The sequence below is a fragment of the Labeo rohita genome, chromosome 3, assembly GCF_022985175.1.
Source record: "Labeo rohita strain BAU-BD-2019 chromosome 3, IGBB_LRoh.1.0, whole genome shotgun sequence".
In the NCBI taxonomy this organism is placed as follows: Eukaryota; Metazoa; Chordata; class Actinopteri; order Cypriniformes; family Cyprinidae; genus Labeo; species Labeo rohita.
In genome coordinates, this window is record NC_066871.1 from 6,223,749 (window position 1) to 6,238,987 (window position 15,239).

Here is a 15,239-nt window from a genome sequence, read left to right on the forward strand (position 1 = left end):
AAATAGATTTATAGTCAAAAAGTCCATTTTCAAAATTTAGTTAATTCAGTTTAAACAATTGCTTTTTTATTCTATTTTTATTATTATTTTTAGTTGCATGATGCATTACAGCTGTTTCCATCACCTTGTTTTTATGTGCATTTTGTATCGCATCAGAAATGAGTCGTTGAAATGGCAAATTTCAGAAAAAAAAATCGCTTATTTTGCAAAAAAAAACAAAAAAGTATATTCACTTGAGGTGGTTTTTGACTTGTACGAAAAAGGGTTAATGCGAATAATAGGAGATGGAAACACATTTCACGAATAAATTCCTCCTTTGTCCTATGGGATGGCATAACCTGACTAACCAGCGGACCGTTTTTGTTGCACAGCATCTGAAATGTTGTTGTGGTCATTTTTAAATGCCGAGCAAAGTCTGCTGTCAACGTATTTCTGTATAATTGCCTCCCAGAACTCTCGTACACGACTGCATTCCCAAACAGCAGGCATCCACCTCCAAAAGCAATGACCACATTTAATGTGTTTCGTCTGTTCACTTATTATATATGAAGATGATCATATTCAGTGGCTTCTCCTACTTTTCTTAGTGATATTTAGTGCCAGTTTATCAGGAAGTGATTTTGTTCTCTTTGACTTAAATTATTTGAATCTTTCTTTAGGAGAGACACGAACTCTGCCCAGGTCAAGTTCCATGGCAGCTGGTCTGGAGAAGAACGGACGTTCTCGTGTACAGGCCATTTTCTCCCACGCCGCTGGCGACAACAGCACCCTTCTGAGTTTCACTGAGGGCGACATCATCACCCTGCTGGTGCCAGAGGCACGGGACGGCTGGCACTATGGAGAGAATGAGAAAAATAAGATGTAAGCACTATGTATACATTAACAACAGAACTGAATGTGGGGGGAAAAGAATCATTTTTGTAATGTCTTTAATGAACCATGCATCCCATGAAGCATTGTGCATGACGTCGGGGTCATTGCTAGGATTTCTGGGCTCCTTGTACTGTTCATCTCAGATTATACTCCTGAGAAAAAAACCCTAGTAATCTCCCCTCTCAAACTGTGCTGATATTTGCTAAGATGCCAATATAATGTCAAATTCACTATAAACTCACCAAATTCTCCCATTCTACCCACGTTAATTTTAATTTAAAATTAATATAATTCTATACTTCTACTAAATATTAACAACTTTCTTATTTTTTTCCATTTTAATTTCTCCTGAGAGAAAAATATCTGAAACGAAACAAAGTTTTGATGGAACTCCATTAAAGGGGTCATCGGATGCTTTTACACTTTTACATGTTGTTTGAACATTAATGTGTGTTGGCAGTGTATGTACAAATCTACCCTATAATGATAAAAACATATAATGACAAGGGTTTTTTATGAATCTTTGCGATTGCCGTTCCTAATAATGTGCTAGTTCGCAAGTTTAGCAGCTAAACGTGGCTAAAGTAAACAGGCTTGTCACTCCACAGAGAGAAGAGAGGGGCGGGCGAGCAGAGAGCTCATTTGCATTTTAAGCAGCCACTCGACCAGAATAGGATGATTTTTGCAGAGCTGATTTTGGCAAGGTAAAAAGGGTGTTGTTTTACACTACCACTGAGAAATTTTAACCAAAGTATATTACAGACTTTTCATTAAGACCCTAAAGAGTCGTATCAACTTGTGGAAAATGGGCATCTGATGACCCCTTTAAGTGCCCTTAGCTTTGAAAAAGCAACATGTTCCTCTGTGGACTATGTACTACACTGGTTTATTTAAAAAAAAAAAAAAAGTGCTTAGAATACAAATTCCTGGTGTAGAACTACACTACCCATAATCCTATAGAGATTGCCTACTTGAATCAGTCGCTGTTTCCATGGAAATGAGAACTGCACCAAACCAGCTTAGCAGTGACTGCCATCTCCCATGAGACACATTTCCCTACACCCTCTAACTACTTATATATTTGCATACATTTAAATATTTAGCAATAAACAGTGACTTACAGTATAGTTAATGTGTGAACAGCGAGTCCTCTCCAGACATCAATTTCAGGAGAGATCAATTTAATTACAAGAGTCTTTTTCTCATGAGAGTAGTCTGAGTGGAATGATTCTCGGTTTACTCTCCATTTAATCTCTTTTCTGTTTAGAAGAATATTTCTTAATAAACTGAGATATTAAACTTAGGCTTCTTCTACACATTGGGTTTTATCCAGTCATGGATGTGGAGTTTCTAAAGAAATGCTTTTTCATTTCAGGCGTGGCTGGTTTCCTTTTTCCTACACCCGAGTGCTGCCTGACAGTGACAGCGAGAAGTTAAGAGTCAAGTAAGTACCCTGAAACAACATAAAATATGTTTCTGTCTTTACACTTGGCATTAACATGCATTTTCGACGATCGGATCACAGTCGGATTACTGGTGGACAGATTTGACCACTTTTAATGAAGGTGAAAATGCAAATGCATTTCTCTTATTAGCTATGTAGGAATATATAATGAGTCTATACTGAAAATAATCACATCACTGCCTAAGTGTGGACCGTAGGTTCTGGGCTTCTTCTTTTTCTTCTCTGGTGATTTGAAAGAAAACAGATATTGTGCTCTTGCGCTTTGATTAAATCACTTGATTTAATCAACAGTATCTGATTATTAATCAAATAATTTCACTGGATTGTGGTTGGAATCTTGTTTTGGTCGGAATGCAAATTTCTTTCCTTCCTGTTTCTTCACTTCTATTCATGATTAACATCCTTTATGGAGGAGTTCATAACTAAAGGAAACACATGAAACACTGAAAATTGTTAGCACAACCGATTTAGTTAACACAACCTCAAATGTAAAACACAAATGTTTAAAATTTTGGGGTCAGTAAGGTTTTTTAAAAATGTTTTATGCACATCAAGGCTGCATTTACTTGATCAAAAGTACAGTAAAATATGTAATATTACAGTTTAAAATGCTTGTTTTCTATTTGTCACATTTCCTTCATAAATCATTCTACTATGCTGATTTGCTGCCTCTTATTATTATCGATGTTGAAAACACTTATGCTGCTCAATATTTTTGTGCAATTACATATTTATTGCAATTTTTTCAGGATTCTTTGATAAATAGAAAGTTAAAAAAGAACATAATTTACTTGAAATAGCTCTATTAACAATTTAATAATAAATTTATTGATCAATTTAATGCATTGCTGAATTATTTAAATAAAATAAATCTTACAGAACCCAGAGGTAAATTTATGGGCTGGGTAAAAAATATAGAAAAAAAAAATTCTCGATTTTAATCTATTCTCTTTTTAACGAAACAATATTCATTCTTAATTTATCGATTCTTTATTGATTCTTAAATCCCAAGAATTTATTAGTCTAGCACGCCTCCCATCCAATAAATCGCAATAAGCTCTGATTTGTTATTTTTTATATAAAACAAAGTCTCGGGTTTCAAATTCTGTCCATTTTATTACAGTATCCAAACAATAAATGTGACTGATCGCTGTAGCGCTTAAGTTAAAGAAAGGCGCAGTGCGAAGCGCACGTGAACTGATCATCTCCTTCGCTTGAATACCAGTTTCAGCACGAAATAAACATGAATGAACATCCAATGGCATGTTAAAAGAAAGAGTACAACTTACCAAAATCCCTATTCTTATGTAATGGCTCAATCAGTTTTCCACTGAGGGAAGACGTCAATATAACAGCTTCTAAACAATATGTCACGTAACGTCACATTTACCTCAGGAAAAAAAAAAAAACATATTTGGTGACCATAATTTTGCCACCATTTAAATGTTTATATTTCAAAAAACAAATTGGAGTAGAAATATAATTATGTAATAGTAAAGTTAATATTGTAACTTCATTATTATAAAAGCTTAATTTAAGTGTTATTTAATTTTACCTTTAATATTATAGTCATGTAAAGGTTGTACTTGATATATATCCAAAATCATCAAAATCGAATCACGAAATCTGAGTCAAAACCCAGCTCAAGTAAATGTAGCGCAGTGAAAAACTCTCCAGATACAAAACACATGTTAATGGCAGGTGTAAAGATGACTGATTGACTGACCTTCATCCTGTAGTCTTCACCATGGGAAGAGCAGCAGCACAGGAAACCTGCTGGAACGAGAGGACATGTCCTTGCCCATGCCTGACTATGGTCTGACTGCCCGACTGTTGGCACAGAGCCTAACACAGACTCGACCACGTCCCTACAGCATGGCAGGCTTTGCACAGGTACACACACACATATTAGCATTAGATGTCTCCTTTCTTCAGATTTTTTCTCTGCAATTCTCTTTTAACGCAAGCTTAAAACTTAATCTATGCTTTCTTTAATCTGTTTTGTAAAGCTTACTGCATGTGGGTTTCTCTTAACATGCATGAATTTCGTATTAAATGGATAGTTCACCCTAAAATGAAATTTCTGTTATCTTTTACTCACTTTCATGTTTCAAATGCATATGACTTTCTTCTGTGGAACACAAAAGCTGTTTTGAAAAGCTTCACTTTTTCCTATAAAGTGAAAGTTTGTTGCTCAGGGGCAAAAAACGCATCATAAAAATACCAAATTACTGCAGATTCTATCTGAAATGAGCACTAGTGGCACTAAAACACCTACAACTTCTGTTCCCTTTCACACAAATTATGATTAATATGGACTTATTATGGAGTTTCTTGCACAATACTATGACCTCAAAACACTTTTACTAGCGCATGATTTGTATAACCAGTTCCATATGTATTGTTTTTTTATGACATGGTAAACTTGCTCGATAGCCCACCTGGTACGGCATACTGAGAGTTTGGGTACAAGTCCAGTGAGTCATGATAAAAGTCCAAAGCAAGATAAAACGCATTTTTGTCTCACATTTGCTTTTATTAATACTTTCGGTTAGGTTTACGGTAGCGCCGCTCACCGTAAATTTGATTTCCCAGCTGCCGCCAGATGTACTACATATTGCCAGATTCACGTTTATCAGTTTCAAATAAAAGTTGTAAAACAGAAATGAAATATTATTTAAAAAAAAAAAATGGATCTTTCATTTGGAGCGAAATGTGAATGAGTAAATGATGACAGGGTTTTGTGTGAACTGTCCTTTTAATATACTGTGTTGATGCACCCTTGGATATTTTCCCTCTTAAGCTGGAAATAAGCTTCTAAGCAGCACTGAAATGTTGTTTTTACAAATTCCAGCCAGCGCTAGAGGATTATGACAGTCAGTTTGCCACAAGGTAAGATCGGCTCTTAATGAACGGAAATGACACTTAACACTTAATAATGAATCAGTTTTATGAATTTATCCCAACATGCCAAAACTGTACTGCTAATTATACCTCTGTTAGTGAATAGTAGTTAATATCTGTGTTTTTTCCCTTTCTTAGCTCTTGCTTGCTTATGCTAAATGTGCAATGTAGTGCTGATATTTGTTGGGAGACCAACCCTGTTTTATCAGAGATTTGTAAATGGTTTGACAAGAGAAGGTTGTATGTCTGTCTGTTTTCGTGAGTGGAGTGAATGAGCTGTTGGATTGTGAGATGCATCGTTGTTGACCTCACTGTAACCTCACTGTGTGTGTGATCCATTAAGGTCAGGATCAGAGCTGCTCATAGTCTGTGTACCCTAATCTCATTGTCTCTAGAAGCCTCTAGTTGAGATTCAGTTCACTTAAAAGGACGTTTCAGGTTCAAAACAGCTGAAACTCTATGTAGAGCAGACAATGGCGTCATATCAATCTGTCAGTTTATAAAAACTTTGGACAGTAATGCACTTACAACGAATGTGATGACTAGAAGGGTTTTAAAGTAAAAATGTGAAGCTTGTATTTTCATTCAAGCAGATTAAATAATGCAAAATTGTGTGCATCTTTGTTTTTTTTGCAGTGAGACTACCATTTCAAATACATAAACTTACAGCTATACAGGCTATAGATAATGTTTTTTTGAAGGAATTAGTACTTTCATTCAGCAAGGGCACAATAAATTGGTTGAAAGTGACAGTAATGAGATTACAGTTGGGGTCAAAAGTTCACTTCCCCCTTTCAGAATGTGCAAAATGTTATTTATTTTACCAAAATAAGAGGGATCATACAAAATGCACGTTATTTTAGAACTAAAGGTTCAAACGCTCACTGATGCTTCACAAGGAAAAACGATGCATTAAGAGCTGGGGGGTGAAAACTTTTGAATTTTAAGATCAAGGTAAATTTAAGCTATTTTGTCTTCTAGCCTCTGAAGGGCAGTACTAAATGGAAAAAATATGATATTTACGACAAAATAAGAAAAATGTACATATCGCCATTCTGTTCAAAAGTTTTCACCCTCAGCTCTTAATGCATTGCTTTTCCTTCTGGAGCATCAGTGAGTTTGAACCTTCTGTAATAGTTGCATATGAGTCCCTCAGTTGTTCTTAGTGTGAAAAGATGGATCTCAAAATCATACAGTCATTGTTGGAGAGGGGTTAAAATACACAGAAATGCTGGAAAACCAAAGAATTTGTGGGACTTTTCATAAGGATTTTTTTCATAAGAACAGCAGGCAGTTGAGCTGTTCAAGACAAACAAGGGACTCCTAACAAGTATCTAAACAAAAAAACAAAGCTGTGAATCATCAGGTAACAACACAGTATTAAGAATCAAGTGTATGTAAACTTTTAAACGGGGTAATTTTTATAAATTCAGCTATTATTTTCTCTTGTGGACTATATGTAAACATCTTTTATGTTAAATATCTTATTCAGGTCAGTACTAAATAAAAAATAACATGCATTTTGTATGATCCTCTTATTTTGGTAAAATTAACATTTTGCAGATTATGAAAAAGGGATGTAAACTTTTAACAACATGTTACAGAAGATGTGTATTTCAGATAAATGCTCTTATTTTGAAGCTTCTATTCATTAAAGTATGCAAAAAATATATATTATGGTTCATTAAAAGAAAATGAGCAGCAAATCTGCATATTAGAATGATTTCTGAAGGATCATGTAGACTGAAGTAATGATGCTGAAATTTCAGCTTTGCATCACAGGAATAAATTACATGTCGAAAATATATTCTTTCAAAAGCATTTAAAAAAAATCATACATGCCCCAAATTTTTAAACAGTAGTGTATTACTGTAACATTGCATAGACAAGATTATTATGAGATTCTTTCACATTTAATATGTAATACTTCAAGTACTGTAGCTATATATTTGAAGAGGTATGAGTAACCTGTAACATGCCTCATAAGTGTCAGTTGTAAGTGCGTTACTGTGAAGAACAAGTTGAAAGATTTATGTTGTAGATTGTAAATTGCCTTTCTAGATAGCTTTAAGATACAACTCGACCTGACCTTTTACCAATTTTATTCTTTCTCTTTTAAATTTGATCTTTGTCAGTTGGAAATGGCACTTTAATGTCCCATGGCACATTCAATAGCTGTGTGATTTGCTGTTAGACAGGTTGAGGAATAAGCCCTCCCCTACAGCCTTCACTCCTGCCCATTTGTGGCTGTCTTGTCTTTTCTTCATTTCTCTCTGAATGTGTCCGACCTGGCAAGCTTCCTTCTCTCTTTGTTCCACAGTTCCGATGGCAAATTGATTTCGACAGTGTGAACACAGACAGACTATCAGACACAGATCCGGATAGCACAGGGGCCACGCCCCTACTTCCCTTAGCCCCTCCCCCTCTTAAGCTCTGCCTCCACACACTCCTCCTCCAATGGAAGGGGCCAGTCTCATCCCTCCTTTCTGTCCTCTCTTCCTCCCTGCGTCTTGCCGGGGCGATAGTGGCGGTCGCGTGTGGTGGGTCGGGGGGGAACTCTGAGAAGAACGACCGGAACGCAGTCCAACTGCTCGTCTCGCTGCTTTACGGACTCTGATTCGCCTGTAGTGACGCCGCTATGACATCGCTGTGGACTCCAAAGAGACTGCTTACCACTTCCCGTCTTTCATGCATGAGCACAAGTTTTGCTATGTGGTTGTTTTTTTAAATGACATCCTCATGTAAAAGTGCCAAAAGAGAAGCAAAATTTGGTCTTTTGGAGCAGTTCTCCTCATTCCGAAGCTCTTGCTGAGTGTTTTTTTCTAAGCAGATGTAATGGGAGCCTCATGCCAAATGAGGAATGTTTTTTGTTTTTTTAATTCTTCTTTGTGGTTTAGTTGTGCAGAGTGTACTCTCTCTCTGTGGTTTTGAAGAGCATTTGCATTTTGTGAATCCCTCATGTATTACCTGGTGCTCCTCTGGTCCAGAGGCTGTGTCGCTTTGTGCCGCAACGAGCTTAGATTTTCCTCCGATTCACCCACGAAATTGGAACGATTGGAAGGAAAATCGAAATTTTCCCTCATTAAACAAGTGCCAAATGAGAGTGGACCTACCGAACTAGAGTGAAGGTCGCATGAGCTTCAAAATACTCGGGTGGGACTGTGCCGTTCGTCCAGACCGGCACGTGTCCGCTCACCCTACATGCATGAAAGAAAAGTGCTCTGAGCAGAAACCTTTCACCCCAAAAATATCCCGTTATCCTGCCTCAGACACTTTGAAGTATGGGATCAGAATAGCATTGAAATTAATATTTGACAGTATGATTCACAAACGCGTGACCTAGTTCACAAAATTTGATTGTCAAATGTTCATTTGAACAGTGTGTTCAAAAACTCATGAACTGATTGATGACATTGAATTTGAGTGTGAATGTTTCAGACTTTTCTGAGAGGTTTTGATCCAAAAGTACTTTTTGCCAAAATACCAACATCCACTTTTTGGTAAAATAGTGATTTATTTATTTATTTTATTTAGTTTTTTCTTCATTTTCTCATCAGGTACATCCTCTTCAGCCAATCAGATGAGAGTTAGAGATCAGTGCATTGGACAACACTGAAATGTTGAAATAAAATACCATATGAAAGGGCCTTTATTATGGCTGCAAAGCAAATAATCACAATTAATCGCATAAAAAAATAAAAGTTTATGTTTACATACTGTATGTGATCCAGGACCACAAAACCAATCATAAAGGTCAATTTTTTGAAACTGAGGCTTATACATCATCGGATAGCTGAATAAATAAGCTATCCACTGATTTATGGTTTGTTAGGATAGGGCAACATTTATTTGAGATACAAGTATTTGAAAATCTGGAATCTGACGGTGCAAAAAATTCTAAATATTGAGAAAATCGCCTTTAAAGTTGTCCAAATGAAGTTCTTAGCAATGCATATTGCTAATCTAAAATTAAATTTTGACACGTTTATGGTGGGAAATTTACAGAATATCTTCATGGAACATGATCTTTACTTTGACATAAAAGAAAAATTGATAATTTTGATGTATGGACAATATAAAATTTATTCAGCAAACTATTGATGTATGGTTTTTTAGGACAGGACAGTATTTGGCCGAGATACAAAATCAAAGTTATTCAAATTAAGTTCTTAGCAATGCATATTACTAATCAAAAATTAAGTTTTGATATATTTATGGTAGGAAATTTACAAAATATGTTCATGGAACATGATCTTTACTTAATATCTTTGATCTTTTCTAATGATTTTCGACCCATACAATGTATTGTTGGCTATTGCTACGAATATACCTGTGCTACTTATGACTGGTTTTGTGGTCCACAGTCACATATAATATAAATTATATAAAAGTATAAATATATATACAAATATTTTTTTATCTACATACATATATGTGTGTGTATTAATGTATACATAATAAATATACATAGCACACACACATAGTATGTAAACATAAACTTTTGTTTTGAATGTGATTAATCACGATTAATAATTTTTCAGGCCGAGCCTTTATAGCAAGAGATCACTCAAAAATGAAATTACTGACATTTCCTCACCCTCATGTTGTTCCAAACCCATAAGTCTTTGGTTCATCTTTGAAACACATATTAAGATCTTTTAATGAATCCTAAGAAGTTTCTGTTCCTCCAGGTAACCGAAAGAACTTAAGTCTTATGGGTTTTGAACGACATGAGGGTGAGTAAACAATAGGTATGTTTCAATCACCCTGTTTTTATGCGCATTTTGAAGTATCGCATCAGAAACAAATGGTGGAAGCACCAAATTTCGAGAAAAAAAATCCATTCATTTACAAAAAAGCTTTTACGGTCGCTTGGGGTGGTTTTTGAAAAAGAGCTAATGTGAATAATGGGAGATGGAAACGCGTTTGCCGAATAAATTCCACCATGTGCATCAAGTCATGTGACTTTGCGCTATGGGACGGCATAACCTAACTAGCCAGCGAACTGATCTTGTTGTACAGCATCTGAAATGTTCTTATGGTCATTCTTAAACCCAAAGTATACTTCGTACTACATGCGCGTAACAGTTTTGACAGTGTTGCCACCTTGTGGAACAACTGATTACTGCAAAACAAATTTTTTGCGCATGTGTGACCTGCGCATTCGAAGTAGAGTACAGTACGCGCATACTATTATACTATAATACTATATATATACTATATACTGTGACAAAATTGGTCACGCAAAGTATACTTTGGGCTTTAAATGCCTTAGCAAAGTCTGTCGTCAAAGTATTTCTGTACAAATGCCACCCAGAACTTACGTGACTACGTTCCCAAACAGCAGGCATTCACCTCCGAAAGCAATGACCTCATTTATTGAGTTCACAAGTAAATAATTATATATGAAAACTACTACATTTAGTGGCTTCTCTTACTTTTTTATAGTGATATTTAGTGCCAGTTTATCAGGAAGTGACAATTTTGTTCACTTTGACTTGTTGGATGGAAACGGCGCTTATGCAATGTTACAGTTTTGCGCTTAAGTTAAATTTGCATGATGTTAATGACAGAATTCTCATTTTTGAGTGAGCTATGTCTTTAAATGATACTTTTGTGAATATATTCATTCTATTTTGTGAATATCAGCGAGGTTACACTTTTATGTATCATATTTTGTGAACATATTAATTTTGGCCTATTCTGAGCCCATACTAAAGTGCCACCAGCCCATGTCTCTAAAACATTCCCGTTGTAGTATGTTTCCATGCAGTTTTAGGATGTTGACTGACAGATCCTCTGGAGCTGTGGTGTAGTCCTCGCTGTGTTGATGTTCTTTTGTTTCTTTTTTTATTTTCTTGGAAAATAGACAAACTAGGAAAAATGCACAAGAAATCAGTGTAACAATCACAATATGCATGCTGAGGAGGAACATAGTGAACATTGACCTTGAATGTATGGTGACTTTTTACGAAAGGAATAAATAAATATCTATATATTAATAAAACATTTGTTCAAATGAGCTTTTGCTGATTTTTAATTTGTCATGAATTACTTGCATTGAGCTTCAATGGGTGCTGCACACCTACAGCCAACTTGGCAGAAAAGACCTTTGTTGTGATATTCATTTATATTTTATGATGCTATTGGTTGATATATGTGACCCTGGACAACAAAACCAGTCTCGAGTAGCACGGGTATATTTGTAGCAATAGCCAAAAATACATTGTGTGGGTCAAAATGATCGATTTTTCTTTTATGCCAAAAATCAGTAGGATATTAAGATCATGTTCCATGAAGATATTTTGTAAATTCCTTTAATTTTTAATTTTTGATTAGTAATATGCATTGCTAAGAACTTCATTTAGACAATTTTAAGGGCGATTTTCTCAATATTTGGATGTTTTGCACACTCAGATTACAGATATTCAGATAGTCTGTACCTATCAAAGATTGTCCTATCCTAACAAACCTTACAACAATGAAAAGCTTATTATTTATTCAACTTTTTATTCAGATAATTGAAAAATTGACCCTTATGACTGGTTTTGTGGTCCATGGTCACATATTATTTGATAAAAAATCTGTACATTCAAAATATGGGCCATTTTGGGCCATTAATGGCTAATCTTGCTCCCTGAGCTTATTATTGAGTTTTTTGGCATACCAGCAAGACAAGCTCTACCTCAACTGGGTCGTCTACAAATAAACGTCATCTTTCGAGACGACTATCAACCAACATTTCACGAACCTGAAGAGCACACAGTTTGTGTATTTGTGCATCATGACGTCGTGTCTGTATGAATATGTGACCTGTCCGTGTTTCTGTCTGTGCTTGCCTGCTCGCCTTTTTTCTTCTTCTTATCTTCTAAGACCTGATCTATTTGAGATGCATAAGACGTGTCAGTTTTCTATTTATACAAGCATGCATTTTAGATAAAGAACTGTGATGGATTTGATCTTGAAATGTGCTCTTCAAGAGTTCATACATTGTTTTCCATACACATCTGTTTACTAATTGGACCTCCTAACCAAACTGCTATGGGCAGACCTTTCATTTTGCACTATATTTTGAACCCATGTCATTTCTAGAAGTGCGTTATTTACTCATCTACGAACATAAGACTGTGACGTCATCCATGAGCAGTCCCAAAAAGCGCCATGTCACAGAGCAAGTAACCTACAGTACGGCCATCGTACGCACCACACTAACAGTCATGTGAATGCGGTGGAAATGTAGCCATGCATAGCCTCGGTCTGAGCTGAGCTCTCAGGTACAAACCCCTGGACTCTCTTTACTTTCCAGTTTGGGTCCTGAATTGTCCCGGTTCTGAGTGTTGCAGGACCTCCGTAAGTCACCTGCCTCCATCGCTGCTCAGCCAAACCAGTCATGCCCTTTCTTTTGTTCTTTTAATTTTGGTTTGTTCTTCGACTCTCATCCGCTGCGCGGCTTAAACGGGCAACTGTTTCGTCTCATGCCGCCACCTGCCTCTCTGGTTGGTCGTTGGCTTTTTTTTTGTGTGTGAGCTGTAGTTCGCACCAGCCAGAGAGGTCGTAGGTTGCCAGGAAATGGTGTTGGCGCTGGAGGTAACCCCAAATCTAACTCTTGCATGCATCTATCAATGCTGACAGAAGTAACTATGCCTTGTTCCATTTGCATGCCTGCTCCAAACACCTCTTCTCCAGATACCTGTTCATAAGTATATGTCAAATGAATCACCGTATGCCTTTCAGCAGTACCTTCCTTCTGTATCCCAAATCAAAGTGCAGTAGAGCTGTTTTTGTGTCGTAGAGTTCAGTGGGTCACTAGCGCGGGCCGTGTTGTGGGCGTACTGACCGTGTTTGTTCTCCACCCCCTCTCCATCTAGTGACCGTTCCCTGGAGGTCTACCTCAGGCCAAGCATCATGGACGACCGATCTGCTCCTCTCTACTACTAGAGGGGCCGTGCAGTGGCCTGTGCACTGTGTCGCCCTCTTCTGTTCTGTCTGTGTCATTGCAACAGCATGTGGAGGCAGAGCACACACATTTACCCACAGGGCACCGAAGATAGAGCTTGTGTCCTGAAAGGATTAGAATAATGATCTGTAGCTACATAATTAATGGTATTTGTATCCACCAGTTCACGTATTTCGACAGTTAACAGTTTTTCTATATGGTTTTCTTCAGGCACAGCTGAAATGATAATGACAATGTGCTTTTTTTTTTTGGAGGGAAAGCGTAAGCCTGATTGTTAAAGTGTGATATATCTTTTATTTGAATGAATGTGAAAATGTAAAAAAAAGTGAGTAATTTCGTAGATATTATTTCTATAAATGCAGTTATAGGGAAGCCTTTTCTTTTTCTGTCAGTTACGTATGTTTTGTGGCACATGCCTCTATCACTCATTTCAGAAAGCTGATGAAACCTCTTTGCAAGGGTTTTGATGCTGTGGCCGCTCCGTATTAAGCAGAACACCATGCTTTGCTAAACTTCTAGTGATGCCTCTGTGAATTCTCTGTCTTCTGCAGAGATCTGTACAGTATATTAGATACAATACATAGTGCAATTATTCATGCAAGCGGCACGACACAGGAACTGTGCCTTTTCCTGCTGTTTTGTGCTCTGTGCGGTTTTGAACATCTGTAACTCCACTGGTGTAAGTAAAGGGAATTGCTTTTATGTGATATTTTGATTTTTGTACAATTATTTGCTTCTTCTGTACTTTTTGTTCTTTTCTTAGAAGTTTCAATGACTGTTATAGATATATATATAAGGGGGTTTATTATGTTTTGCTGCTTTTGCTTTTTCACATATTGAGCAACACTGCTTATTAAATATCAAAAATAGTCTTGCTGAATAATAGTGAAGATATTAAAATTGCAGGTTCTGTAAATATATATTTTTGGTTCGTTTCTGCTTGAGGGACTGAAAAGTGCTAGAGCAGTATATATAACCACTGATTTTTGAAATGTTATGGAAAATACAATATCAGCTAGTTTAGATACTGATATGATATGAATTGCATGTTTTATATATTAGGGCGTCTACTGTGGATCGTGCGAGGAAGGTGGGATCGTTGTGTGATTCTTCGATGGAATGGAAGATTTTGTGTCTGATCAGCTTTAAAACCAATTTTATAATGTTATTTTTTTGTTTTGGCTTTTTCTGTTTATTCTTATTTATGGAGAACTGCAAATGTATGTGAACATCCTTGTCTTTTCTGAAATAAAAAAGCAAATGTAAACTGCTGCACTTTCAGATTATATAGGTTCAAATGACTGAGATCTCACTGAAAATGTGGGATTTTTATGTTTTAACCTAGAATTTCATTTTATTTTATTTTTTTTATTTAACCTCAGGCCACAAGAGAGGAGGCAATGCCTCCATCGCGATATGATGTGACTGGATATGTTCGGCTGTGATTGGCCCATGCGATAAATCCTGCTTCTTGGCTTTGTGCGGGTTTCGCGTTCGCGAATTAGTCTGAATGAAGAACAGACATCACCCCCTGAAAAAAACTCATTTCAGGGAGGTAGTACAAACTGGCCCAAACCCCAGCCACTGTTTTTGATAGTGTTAATAATGTTTCTAATATATAATATTATGATTTTGTGTTTGCCATAACAAATGTGGTATCCTGTCAGCAACAACACGTCGGTGGGCCCTTTCGATCGCTGTCCGTTTTAGTCAGGGTTGCCAGGTTTTCACGACAAAACCCGCCAAATTGCTACTCAAAATTGCATTTTGAGGGAGGGCCCACGGTAAAAATCGCGTTCCAGGAGGTAAAATACAGGTTTTGTGGTGGGGTTCTTCTGGTAAAATTAGCATTCAGGGGCTAAATATTATGTTTTTGGGGTCACTTAAACACGTGGGCATGAAACCGCGGGTAAACCGCGGACTTGGCAACACTGGTTTTTAGTGCCGGCGATGGAGTGTTGCCAGATATTACTATAAAAACAACAAAAAAAGAAAATAAGACAAAATTATTTCAGATATTTCGCAAATAAAATAAGATGA

General features: G+C 36.6%; 1 protein-coding gene across 6 annotated transcripts in view; it reads left to right on the plus strand.

Annotated features, from left to right (window-relative positions):
* baiap2a (BAR/IMD domain containing adaptor protein 2a) overlaps nt 1-14,470 on the plus strand; it is a 108,136-nt gene extending 93,666 nt beyond the window's left edge. Inside the window, exons 10-14 of one of the 6 annotated variants that reach the window (XM_051106323.1) lie at nt 660-861; nt 2,249-2,317; nt 4,078-4,231; nt 5,193-5,230; nt 13,111-14,470. In XM_051106323.1, the coding sequence (XP_050962280.1) occupies nt 660-861; nt 2,249-2,317; nt 4,078-4,231; nt 5,193-5,230; nt 13,111-13,180 (533 nt within the window). In that variant the 3' untranslated portion in view covers nt 13,181-14,470. The other 5 variants (XM_051106326.1, XM_051106325.1, XM_051106327.1 and 2 more) reach the window with 5 other exon arrangements.
* The last annotated feature ends 769 nt before the right edge of the window (nt 14,471-15,239 follow it).